Source organism: Drosophila grimshawi, unplaced genomic scaffold (genome assembly GCF_018153295.1).
Source record: "Drosophila grimshawi isolate 15287-2541.00 unplaced genomic scaffold, ASM1815329v1 contig_1377, whole genome shotgun sequence".
In the NCBI taxonomy this organism is placed as follows: Eukaryota; Metazoa; Arthropoda; class Insecta; order Diptera; family Drosophilidae; genus Drosophila; species Drosophila grimshawi.
This window is the reverse complement of record NW_025062900.1, coordinates 15686678-15700881: the sequence shown is the minus strand read 5'-3', so window position 1 is coordinate 15700881 and position 14204 is coordinate 15686678. Positions and strand designations below refer to the sequence as shown.

The window sequence follows — 14204 nt, the reverse complement described above, 5'->3', positions numbered from 1 at the left end:
TCATGAAATATTTTGTACATTAGCAATTGTTACGCGGCTGAGAGTGTATTGGTGTGTATATGTCTGCATTATGTGTCTGAATGTGTGCGTGTGTGTGTGTTGACCCTAACGAAAGCAATTCACAAGTCAACTCACCCGCTCCCCCCTTTTAGCTGCTTCGTAATGTGCCAATAATAGTTGAGTTTGGCATTGTTGCCAGCCAAGAGGGGGAGCAACTTGTTATATATTTATATATATATGTATATGTGTACGTGTGTGTATGTGTGTGTGTGTGTGTTTTATGTGTATATTTAAGTATATATGTTCGTGTTCTGTGGGCAATACAATGTCTAACAAACTGAGTTGAATTTATGCTTTTCTTTGGCTTTACCCAATTCTAGCTGTATTCTTTTGGCGCTTTTCTTTTGGCAATTACTCAAAGTTTTTGTGCACCGGTCAAATGACTTCAAAGGAAACAGAAACAAAATACACAACAACAAAAACAAAGTTATGCATTTCAATTTGAGCAAAAATTAATTTATCAATTTGTTCAGACTGAAGTTGAATTTGCTCTTTGCGGTTGAATATGCTCAGTGTGCAGCTGGGTTTGAGGTCTTTGGGGGTTTGCCGGACTATTGAATTGTGTCTGAGATTCGAGTTGGTAACAAGAATTTGCCTAATTGGCTTGATTCAGTTGAAGTGCATTGCACAGAAATCGCAAGAAGACAATTATTAATTTCCAACACTGCAATAATTGCAGTTTGTGTTTGCTTAATTTGAGCTTTTTGTTCAAAAATAGCAAACAAATGGATGGAAAGCATATTTAATAAGCATCAATAAGTTATGCAGACATTTGAAGCAGACAATCCCAATGACAACGTCAATTGCAATGCTGCACAAATAGCGATTAGCACTTAGTTCCTCATGTTTATTAAATGAGTTCAGAGAAAACTAGTGCTCAAAGTAGTATTAATCCCTGTAACGTAATACGAGAATCTGCCACAAATTAAGTTGATTTAATTGTCTATTTTAATTGTAGTAGAATTAATTCCCACATATACCTTGATCGTAGACAGGCAAATTGGAATTCAATTACAATATTTTGTGGCATATAATTATTGTATTGCATATTAAACTTACACGAAATAAAATGAAAAATATTATCTGATGATATTTACGGAAGTTTCTTAAACAATTTATCTATCTCTCTCTATTTCGATCTCTCTCTCTCTCTCTTTCTCTCTCATCTCTCTTAATCTTTCTCATTTCTCTTAATCTCTCTATCTCTGAATCAGCTTTATATCATAGAATCTATCAATCTCTGAGCCTGTATCTTTCTTCATCTCTCCCTTTTTGTGTTTTCTCTATTTATCTTCCTGTCTTTTTCTTTCTCTCTATACCTCGTGTCTCACTCACTTTTCTCTGTGTGTGTGTCTCTCTCTCTCTCTCTCTCTCTCTCTCTGTTGGGGTTGTAAATTATAATTTTTGTCACAAATTTATTGTTGTATACATCATCTTAATATCCTAAAAGTTTCACAATGATACACACCAAAGTTATGCAGAAATTGTATTTAACAATTTAGCTAGCACAGCAAAATTGGAGATATTTTCAAACGAGTCACAACCACATTCATATGTTTAATTTCTATGGCTGCAACTTTCTAGTTGATTTTCAGCACATTCCCCAAATCCACACGCAATTAAATTTAACAGCATTTTCACACGTCTACAACGGCAACAGCAAAGCAAGTATTCTTTTTTACAGTTATACACGCGTGCCCACTTAAATATGCAACAATTTCCGCATAATTTCGTGCACTCGCAGTGGCCAAGGGGGCCCAGCACACTCGCCTCTGTGTGTATCTGTGTGTGTGTGTGTGTGTGTGTGTGTGTGTGTGTGTGTGTGTGTGTGTGTGTGTGTGTGTGTGTGTGTGTGTGTGTGTGTGTGTGTGTGTGTGTGTGTGTGTGTGTGTGTGTGTGTGTGTGGGCTAATCACACGACTGACTAACACGAACTATCTGTGGCAGGTGTGGGTCTCTGTGTGTGTCTCTGTGTGTGTCTCTGTGAAGTTGACGCTGAGCCTATGGCCAAGCAATTATTACGCACCAACAGGCACGCACACAGACACCCACACCCAAAAATACACAAAACAGAGGAGCAAGCGATGTGTACAAGCCAACAGAACACACATTTTGGTGGCTAGTCTGTCTCTATGTGTGTGTGTATATGTGTCGGACAGTTCCTGAGGCATGTGCGGGTCCTGTGTCGCCGACGTTGATTAATATGCAGCAATTTGCACTCCGTGAATTTTGCGATAGCGATGCGTGAAACTGTCATGCGATTTTCGGTCAACTCTCAACTGTTGAGCCAGCAGCCAAACAAATTTGATGACCCATATACGTATGCGTATGTCGGATGCAAATGGTTGCCTTAAATGCTGGCTTAACAGTTCGAATAGTTTTCGGTATTTGATGGCTCTGAAAGTGAACCCATGATCCAGTTGCTCTGTATTAACTGAACTCGGTTCTATGGTAAGCCATTTATCCCGTTCATAATTAGCAAAAGTTAATTATTAACATGCCATTCAAAGCCAAGCTGATTACAAATAGCGATTCTAATTTCAATGTTCTTATTTATTCTTCACTTTTGTCAAATCTATAATAAATGGCTCAATGCCAAATTTGAAATGTGCAGGATTATAAATTGTGGCACTTTTCACTTTCTATATTGATTATTAAATTACACTAGACAAATATATCTGTTGGTAAATCAAAGAAAATATGCAGTGTCTGTTTTTCGTTCTCCAATTCGGTGGCAAACCTCACAATTTGACTTTTGCCGTCATTTACCATTCCATTCGGAATCGTTGATAACACCGCAGGAGCAGGAGCGCTTTGGGAAGCTCAGTCAAAGGCAACACATGCATAAATTATGTGCGCAAATAAAATGCAGCAATACAGTTCACGCCACGCAGCACACGCCCTCTCCTCCCCACGTCTCTGCCACTACGCTGTGCTATCCAGAAGCATTTTAAAACAATTAAACCAACCAACATGTATTCTCGCTGGCTCATTGGTGGCTCAGACAAAAAATTCGGCATTTATTTAAAAGCTCCACTGCACGAAAGTCCAACGGCAAACGAACCAACAAAAAAACAAAAACACAAAAAAAAAAGGATAACCTTTAAAATATTGCAGGCACTTTTGGAAGCAGGTGGGTAAGCAGGATGCGAGGCTCTGATTTAGGTTTGCATACAACAACAACGATTTCCATATTTTATTAACTGCTAAAAACAATTGAAAATACATCTAAATTTGGTCAACCAAAATCGCACAAAACACCATTTAATAGCCAACTGAGGTCAACAGTACAAATCCCTTAATTTAAATGCATCATTAAATATAAATAGTTTTTAATGCTATGAAATATTTAATGCTACAAATTAAAATAGATGAACTTGCCGTTGACTGAACTTTGTAATTTGAAGAACAAAATAACGAAATATTTTAAATTAATAAAATTAATAACAAAATAGTAAAAAAAATTTTCTATAAGTTATTATTGTACAATTTCAGATTCGTTTATCGCAGCCCTCAGCTAATTTTTAATTATGATAAATTAGTATCAGTACATTAAATATAAAATATTTAGTAAATAAAGCGATTTTCCCCAAATTACATAAGGCTACACAGAAGTGCTGAATCAGTGATTATTTAACTAATTAAATATAGATAAAAAAAAGGCTTAAAAACTAAAATTAAACAGATAAAAAAGATAGAAAAATTTATGATGCGAAAAATAACATTAACAAGCCAAGTGAGGTTAAAAGCTTCACAAATCCCATAATTTAATAGCATTATTAAATATTATATTGCTTGTATTGTTGTAAAAAATTTAATTAAACAAAACTTGCAAAATTTCAAAACAAAAATAATTAAATATTTTTGATTTTGGATTTTACAAAAACAACAACATCAGTTTAATTATGATTAATTAGCATCAATCCATCAAAAATTAAATAATTGTTAACGTTAAAAAAAAGTAAAACAATAAAAAATCTTGAAATAATAAGATGTAAAAAGAAATTATTTCGATTTCGTTTCGTTTCGTTTATTTTATTAATAAATTTATTTTAGATATAGAAATGTTAAAAGCGTTTTGTATAATTAGGTTAAACATATAATTAGCTTAGTTTAAGTTTGCTTGTGGTTCCAAGCAATGTAGAATAAATTTGAACATGGGCTTAATTTGGCGGCAGTCCTATCTAAAACAGCTTTATAAACCAAATAATCTGAATCATCAGAAAGAAGCAATTGTAACAAGTTGATTTACCATATCTTGAAGTAAAAGCTCAACATTTTTATCATATATACTTTATGGGCTCTTTCTCTTGTGCCTCGACAATTCGTAAGAAAATTAGAATATCCCCAGCCAATGTCATAATAACAATTCAAATTGAACTGCAAAATTTCTATAGATACACATATATATATAAACATATATACATGTACATATATATAATATCCCAAATGAGCTCAGCAAATTTGAGGTTATGCGAAAACTTGCCTCAACATTACTTATTAACATATCGAAACCATTTCATTGGAGCCCCTGCTACATGACCTGACAACCGAAGGGGAATCAAGCTCATAAAACACAGCACACCCACACCCACACCCACACCCACACCCGCACCCTCACACACACCACCCCTCTGTAGACAATGGCATTTACATAACATCGAATCGTATTTTGTATTGTTTCGTATCGTTACATATCGAAGGCTGTAGGGCTGGCCAAAAATGCGTATAAAGCTTAACATTAAATATTTATAAATATTACGTATACGTAATCGAATTGATTGATTTTGCAATTTCACGCAAGTCGAAACAAATGCAAAGACACACACAGAGAGACAGCACAAACAAGGTTGATGTGAAAAGTAGGCAGTGTTGCTTAACCAAAAACAGACCAAACCAAACCAAACCAAGCCAAGACACCCCTCAGACTGGACCACTACTCCAATCAACCGAACTGTGGGTAACTTGAAACGAACTAAGCTAAATTGGGCGGGGGAACTGTGGAGGATTGAGCGTCTTAAGTGATTTCTAACTGTGGGGCCGTACAAGTCAGCAGCCAAATAAAATACATTATGTTAATGTGCACACAGTAACAAGTTGTATGCTTCCCAGCCACGCCCACACATTAGAGAAAGGGACACACACACACACATATACAAGCCACATGACCTAATCCTTTTTAGTCAATGACCAGCAAAATACATTGAGTGTAGAGTTGGGTTTTGGGATTGGGTTTTTCTTTTGTAGAACTGGCTGCAGCATCTCGCTTTGCTTCATTGCCGCTATAAAATGCCGACGCTCGGCCAAATCCGACGAAAAGTATCCGCAATCACAAAGCGGCACGTGTTGCTGTCCAACTCAAATTCTTGTTGAGCAAAGCCTGGTCAAAGCAGTAGTAGCCCAAAAAAGGATTCAACCTTCACACACCCCCAAAAGCCACACCTCCTCCGCATCCTTGACTTGTCTTGCCGCCATCTAAATGATTGGTAATTTGATGTTTTATTACATTTTTGCGAAAAGTTGATGCCTGTCCTTTTTTTTTTGTGAGTGCTACTTTAAAATTTATGAACGTTTCTTTGGGCCAAAGAAAAAGGGTTGGAGGCTTGCTTTTTGGGCCACTTTACTGCTGTGGCTTATAATTGTCACACAGTTTTTGACTGGCAACTGGCTTTAACGATAATGTGACCATATTTAAGTTGCAGTTAGGTTTACCCAAATGATTACCACAATGAAATCATGCCCTCATTTTATATTGTTATGTGGGAGACTTGATAATCTTGTGGATACATTATAAGTAAATTGTGCTTTAAGACGGATACCACATTATAATCTAATCCAACTATATATTAAGACGAACCCACTTTGATTAACAACTACATCTCTATTTAAAATACATAAATATATACTTAACAAAACTATGCAATTGGTGCTAAAATATAGAGGCATAAGTATAAATTAAATTTATAAATTAAGTCTTCGAATTTATTTTTAAGTATGATTATTATTAATCTAAGATCTATTGACCGATTTATTGTGCCCCGTCTGACTTAATAGCTTTTCTATTAATACCAATTGCTGCACCAATGCAAGAATGCTGGATTTATAAATATATCTTGGCATTTTATTGATCAAGTACACGGAAAAAAATCGCATATTCATGTTTTTACAAATTATACAGCACAATTTGTGCACTTTCATATATTATTAACATATTTTAATTTATTTTTAATATATGCATATTTTATTTTCACAAATATATCACTTACCACGAGCAAAACTGCCCGAATTTGCTTAGTCTTCCAATAAATGTGCGCTGGCATTTTTCTATCTGTATTTTCTCGTAATCATGGTTTCCATGCTGCAATAAAACAAGTAAATATTTTCCATTATAGTTGTGTAAGTTCAGCTATTGATTACATAGTTTTAAGTTACTCTTACAACATGAACTGTAGTTTAAATCTTAAATAACATTGGGCATTTAGAGTAAATAAATAAACAAATATAAACAATAATACACACACACACACAAGTCACGATAAGAACTTAAGTCAATAGAATTTGGCCTTTGAATAATTAAGGAAAATATTGTTAAATCGCTGCGCATGCAACGATTAATGAAGGCAACAACAAGCAAACAAGCAAACAAACAAACAACAAGCGACAGCTGAGCAAGTGCCAAGATATATGACAAACGTAATGGTGGCAAGGATGATGGTGTCGGTGGAGTGGCATGTGGAAGTTATGCCAGACTATTTGGGAGCATCCGTCTGCATAAGCGACGAGAACAAAAAAAAAAAGAAAAGAAAGGGGAAGAGGAAGGAGAAGGAGAAGAAGAAGAACAACAACAGTGAGCGTAATAAATACGTTTACGGCACTGAGACATTTGTCATTCAAATTAAGTACAAACGACATTACTCATTTCTTCGAACGAGCCCGTTAAATTTTCAGAGGTTGCCGCCCTCCTCAAGCGAGCCAACTGTGTGGGCGTGGCAGTTGCCAACAACCAAATGTCGGTGCAACAAAAGTAAATTTCACAAAATTTAACTGGCAAATGGAATTTGCTGTATTTTCTGGTTGTCTTCTTGTTTTTTTTTTTTGTCCTTTTTTTTCTGTGAAATTTTAATGTAGATTTATGCACGTTGATTTCGTTCTCGCTGATTCCTTGAGGCAACAAGCCAGCGAGAGCCACCCTGCTGTTTATTTTGAATTAATTTCATTTTGCAGTCCAGTAATTTGTTTTACTTGCGACGGGTGTGGCATGAATGGGGAAGGGGGCGTGCACAATTATTTAATGTACTTTTAAATATACGCACGTAATTATGGCTATTTAGCTGAATGCCTGGGGTAGCGCCTATAATAAAAGAGGCTTATTAAAGGGTTATTCAAATATCGCACACATTTACTTTTGAAATTTTCGATAATACTTGCCAAGACTGGTTTTCTTGCAAAAGAGTTTTAGTTTTATTCGCTGTTTTCTTTTTGTTGTAATTAACAAAAATATAAAATTAACAAAATATTTTAGTTAAATTAAAAGAGTTTCAACTCAACAAAGAAATCATTGCTTCTGTCTTCTTTAAAACAACCAATTCTATTCACCTTCTTATGCAATAATGTCCACTCGTATATGCTTCTATATAATTTATTCTTTAAATTGATTTTATATTGTCATTATAAGAAAAATATATTTCTGAGTCATGTTTAGTTTTATTTCTAAAAGGTACAATATTTAAAGAACCCAATAATAGATTTAAGTCATTCAGTAAATAACCGAATAATATATTTAAATCTTTACATTAATTAAGCTCAATCTATTTATTCTAATTTTTGTATTTTCCCCCTTTTTCGCAGGGTAACTCACAGTCAGACACACGAGCACAACACATTCAGATATTTAATGCCTTGGAGGATTTATTTAAGCATATTACAACGAAAAAAAAGCCTTACCTTATTTTAAAGCCCTATAAACTGCAATTCAATTAATAGTCATAATATATGTTATCCCTTGGCTGACAAAATATGTTGGCTTAATCAATCCGAAAGCACTTAAATGCACACCAGGGAACACTTAAGGTCGCCGAGCACGTACCACAAATTGAAAACCGCTAAAAATACACAAACACGGAACAGTTTTTTGACTAACGAAGGCATGTTCATATTATTGGGGCACACATTCAGATCTATCGCAATGTTATTAAAACTTTTCCATGTAAAACTTGGCCGTTTATCATGTTATTTTCATATATTTTTCTGCTCGACTGGCTGTTAAAGTTCATCTAATAGCCGAAACATTCTGTTGTAATTATGACCAGATAGCCATGAAAAATACTTTTCCAAATGCCAATACTTCAAGGAAAGTTAACACCCCTCCCCACTCCAGTGTTTGCCAGTGTCGGAATGTATTGTGACAGGGAATGTTCAGATGTTGCGGTTGTCAACATTTGCGCTTCATAGCAACATGGTCTACACTCGAACCAAAATTTTGAAGAAATCGCTCTGATAACCAAAAAAGGTTTTCCTGTTTCAAAAATTATTTTTAAATGTACCAAAAGACATTCCTTAAAATAGAAAGTCTTGATTATATTTCTCCGAAATATTTTAGATTGTTATGAAATTAATATAATATATAAATGAAATAGCCTTATTTTTCCAAGTATTTATCTTTAAAATTTGGAAAATATGAAGTTATGTTTCTATATTTAAAAAATATAAAAAATATATTTCCAAAACCTTCAGCTTGAACTAAAATTTATAAATAACTATTGAAATTCGCTATTTCGGCTGCTTTTTAAAGTTGATCTGTTTTTTGCCTTAGAAGCGACTCATTATATATTATTAATAGTACACATAAAAACTAATATGGTAATCTTTTTCTACAATTACGTTAAGAGAAGACAGACTCTGACTTTTAGAAATATTCTTAAATAATAAGGTGATTTTCTAAATTTCAGCGTAGTTTTTCCCTTAGTGTAGAAGACCCAAAGTCAACAGAAAAAATCAAAAATATAACTTCAAATGTTACCAGCGAGGTCATAAATAAGTAAACGTTGGGCTGGGCCGCACTCGCCCTCACCTTCAACCCCACATCTCCACCTCCACCTCCCCCTCCGCCCATCTGCAAAACGCCTGGAATCGTTGGGTGTCCATGTGTCAAAGCTCGCAGGTGATTTTGTGTGCTTTTTTATATGCGTACTTTGTGTGTAGTACTAGGTGTGGGTGTGTGTGTGTGTCAGGTGTGCGTGTGTGGTTGTTTTGGTGGTTCGTTGAGTTGGGGGGCAGACGAAAAGTTGTGTAATTAAGTGGCACAACCAAATGTAATTTTATATAATGGGTTAAATTTCGAGATTCATTTGGCTCAAGTTCTTAAAACGTTTGCAGAGAAATGCTTGTAACTTCAATAAATGCACGTGATGCAATCATAATTGTGAGTTTCTTTAATTCATAAATAATTGAAAATGTTTTTCCATCTTCAATGGAATCTTTATGTAATACAAGTGGACAGCATTTGCGATGGAGCCAATTGCAATGGTTATTTGCATAACGTTGTGCAATTAATAAAATAATTGAAACCGGATTTTTAAACAGATTTTAAACAGAAAACGGAAATCAGACAGACAACTCAGCCGAACAAAAGGCAGACAAGTTAAGAATGTTCGAAATAAATTAACTTCGTTCATGTTTTTTACACTCTTTCCACGGCTCAATTCACTTTTATACCTGGTGATGTTATATATTATATATCTTGTATCAATCACAATACCAAAAAAATGTACTGTGATTTTTATTGAAATTTTCAGTTGATTTCGGTTTAAATGTAACCTTTCCATTATATAATAATGATCTGCAATATCATAATAAACTTAACAATAATGTTTGAGAAAATCTGTGCTGAAAAATATAATTTAATTTTTTTAATATTGGCATAGGTAAAATTTAATAATTTTATTTAATTTACTTAATGCAATTTATTTATTTATAAAATTTATTTAGCTTATTTAAGAAAATTGATTTTGGTTTTTATTTAAATGTTGAGCTAATTTCTGTTAAGTTTGGCATCTTATTAAACTAAACATTATACAATAATGAACTGTTAGAGTATTGAATCGTCGATCAGACACACAAAATCAACAAACTGTTCTGTTTTATTGTTCCCTTTTATTTTCGTTCACCTCATTCCCTTTGTCATTGTCATTGTTGTTCTGCTTGTTGTTGTCCATTTGGATGTTGCTGCTGCTGCAAATGTTGCGCATTGAACTTTTAATTAGCAAAAGTGACGTCTGCTTAAGCGTGCTACCCTGCCACACCCCCCTCCTGTCATCTAGTGAAAGGTAAGGCGCATAAGGTGCCAGGTGTTTGCAGAGCAGGTCGGCGGGTCTGTTTGGGTCTGGTCTGGTGCACACCTCCCCATCCCCTCTTCTACTCGTATAGAATGAATGAAAGCAAATGACAACAAAATGAAATTCATTTCTATGCACAGATTGTTTGGTAGGCGTGGCATTGCATAACATTCTGTTTGTGTTTATGTATGTTTTTCGGGGGGATCTTTTATGATGTTGTCAACGGAGTCGTCGTCGTCGTCGTCGTCGTTGTCGTTCTCGTTGTCGACAAGTTCATAAATTATGAACAATTAAAATGTAGCACGGGAATTTCTTGCGGGGAAGCTAACGTTGTGAATTTGGGGTTGGTGCTCGGTTCTCCGGTTCTCCGCTCAGTTCATCAAAAATGTTTGCATATGTGACAAACAAGGGGTGTGCAGTCAATTGAAGCGCGCTACAGTGAAGCCTAACAGATAGTTACTTTGTTCGACCTGTTTAAGGTTTCTCTGTTACGTAAACGTACAACAAATTGTAAAGTTAAATGCAAAATTAATGTTAACCAATTCTGAACTGACACCGCCCACAAAGACCCTTTCATTAGGCAGGGAATCTTGGCAGCTTGCCGAAAATAAATTCAACTTGTAATGTGAAGCGAGAATATTTTGGGTTATACGCCAAGCGCAACTGATAAATCCATGAGACAAAATGGGAGTAATTAGGAAGAAATTTTTGGAATTTATGACTTTTTTATTATTTATTCATTTTGTTTTGCCATTAAAAATGGATAAAATGAAGTAGCTTAAGGGCAGGCAAGTCGCAGACTAATATATCTCCCACTGTGAAATACATATATACTTTTGAACAGCAAAAACGTCGATATAGCCATATTTGTCAGTCTGTTTGTTTTTATGCGAACTATATATATTAATGAAATTTTCTATTCAAATCCAGTCCACCAAAACAAGTAGTTGATTGCAATTGAAAAAGAGCTTTTACAAATATTTATCCTTATAATATGTATAAGATAAATTTATTTAATAAACGGATTACAAATCTATTTAATATTACAATTATATATATAATAATATAATTGTTCAAATAATAACAAAATATGGAAAACAATCAATCGAAAAAAGCATTTATTCACATAATGTGCATAAGGCAAATATATATAAAATACCACTAAACTGAACCCAGACTCCAGGCAAATACCAATTAAGTGATTCCAGGTAAGTCGCCGAGGAAGAATTCCAAGTAATGCAGAAATATCGTTACTAATTAGCTTTTAACCCACCGCTGCGATCAACCAATGTGTGACTGCGGTTTTCAGTTGATGTCGTAAGCGTTAACGGCGGCTCATTAACCAGCTCTGAGTGCTTATTAATTTTGACATTTCGATGGCAATATATCATTATCAGGCTAACAAGCCGTCAACCGCTCGTCAAATCGGCCATCAGCAACCACAGAGGCAAATAAATTCCGAAATTGAAAAAAGATGAGAAAAAAACATAAATACAGAGAAACAACAACAACAACAACAAAAACTACAAAATAATTGCGCAGTTAACACGCTAATCAGCTCGTTACCAACTCTTTGATTTACAGCTCACCGAAAACCATGCCCATTTTTATGATCCACACTTTTCAACCATTTTCCCCGTGGGTTTGAGGAAAAACGCTGGGAGAGCTGTAACAACAATTACTCAGTTAAGTTTTTTGGCACAATTTCCAACCAAATCAGGCTTAAATCTTCCTTTAATTAAATAAATCCCTTAAATGAACTAATTAATATTGTAAGCAAGTCATTTTACATTAATAAGATTAAGAAAAAAGTGTAATTATATTTATATTTATTCTTCAAAATTGTATCTTAATTGATTTAACTCCTTTCCGATTAGCTCTACAACTTATAAGATTTAAACATGTAGTGCTAATAATGTTGAGCTAATTTAGAAATAAATATCCCCATATATATATTTATTTTTTAAACTTTTAAATAATTTTTTAATTAATTATTTTATTTTTCATAATCAACTTTTTTAATTAATTTGTGTAATTTCCGTCAATAGTCAATAATAAAATAAATCAATAAAATAATTTCAAAAATGACTAAGCTTAGAAAAATATTATATAAAAGTAATTAGAAGATCTGATGGCATATTAATAGTTTGTATGTGTTTCTCTTTAATATATATCAAAATAATCGCTTAATAAAAGCAGATGTTGACTTTTTCAATTAGTAATAACAAAAGTTGAATATAAAAATTTTAATTTATATTTGAACATGTGTTATTTTCTAGAAAAACATTAGCAATTGTTAAACGAACTTATTGGAATTTTTCGAGCACCCCTCGAACCGCAGCGCACTGCTCATTAACATTTCAATAATTTGTGCATAAATCTTAATGCACTGGGCGTGGCAACAGTGTTTGCCAGTCATTAGTTACGGCCGAGAGCCGAAGGTGCAACAACTGCGACACGGCCAGCGCAAAATGCAACGCTCCATTGGACCGCACGCACAGGTAGAAGGAGATGGCAAATATATAAATATAAATATGGATAAAGACAGACTGAGAGGCAAAACCGATTTAAAAATGCTTATACATTACTCTGTCATCTGCATATGTTTTGTGGTTTGTTAGTTGGCTAACGAGATCGACACGAAACTTGTTGCCCTGTTATGACTATGGCTTGCAGGCAATACGTCAAATCGAATTTGCAGTCATCTTATAGAAAAACACAAGACAACAAGAAATTGTTGGTACTCATACCAAAACCCAAACCATCGTCTCCGTTTCAACCACGTTGACAGCTCCAGCGAGCAATAAGTTTCAAATGATGCCGACGACGACGACGACGTCAAAGTCGTCGTACATGTCAACGCTCAAAGAGCGATGAGCTGGCCAAAAATAAAAAGTTTCCGCGGAGTGTGTTGCACGTAAGAGGAAGCAACGTACACACACAGATTGAGAGGATGGAGTAGGAGAGCAGCAGCTCAGATGCAACGTTGTCTGCTGCAGATGCAACACGTTTCGATTTCATCGAATTTCATTGAAGTATTTCGCATGCACTGAGCAAAATGAGAATGGGGAATCTTTAGTAATTCAATACAAACATGTTTGAGTTTGATTTCCCCTAAATAACCATTTTAAAATAAGTGTAAATAAAGATGGCTGCTGCAGTAGTTAAATAGCATTTAAATAACATCAAATTAAATTTGTTTCTATTGTTAGATTGTTAAATGTTTTATCCTATTAGAAATTCTCTGTTCAAGTTCGTTGAATATTAAACATTATTGCTCTGTTAAAATAAAAGTATAAAAATAATAAACTGAAATCTAAAAATCGACGAAATCTTTACTTATTATTTAGTATTTCAAAATTGTTGATATTTAGGAAAGGAATTTCGCTTATTGGTTCAAAATTGATCTTGAAACCACTTATTAAAAAATGTGGTTAATATTTTGCAATAAAAATCATGATGTGCTCCTTAAAAAAAAATGAAAAATTCGTTTTTAAAGTTTACTCTAATAGAATTGAGTTCCTTTTTTAATATTAGTTGAAAATTGTGCACTGAACACTTATGGATTACTAGTTAAAAAAAAGAAATAAGGCCCAAACTTTTAATGCAATGAAAAACTATGGGAAAACAGTCCATCTCGCACTTAAAGTACTCCAGCTGCCGACACAGTAAAACCATTTCAGTGAAAACACACACACCAAAAAAGAGAAAAAATAACCATAGGAAAGAAAATGTTTTTTTTTTTGTCCAATAAATTATTTAGTATGTATAAATCACAGGGGCAGACATAATGCCGCACAGCAAAACTTGC

At 34.2% G+C, this 14204-nt stretch overlaps 1 protein-coding gene across 3 annotated transcripts in view; it reads right to left on the bottom strand.

Annotated features, from left to right (window-relative positions):
* Positions 1-14204, bottom strand: part of LOC6562139 (protein madd-4) — a 73679-nt gene that overhangs the window by 55013 nt on the left and 4462 nt on the right. For all 3 annotated transcript variants that reach the window (XM_032736361.1, XM_032736362.1, XM_001987997.2), the window contains exon 2: positions 6326-6417. In XM_032736361.1, the coding sequence (XP_032592252.1) occupies positions 6326-6379 (54 nt within the window). In that variant the 5' untranslated portion in view covers positions 6380-6417. The remainder of the gene's footprint in view (positions 1-6325; positions 6418-14204) is intronic.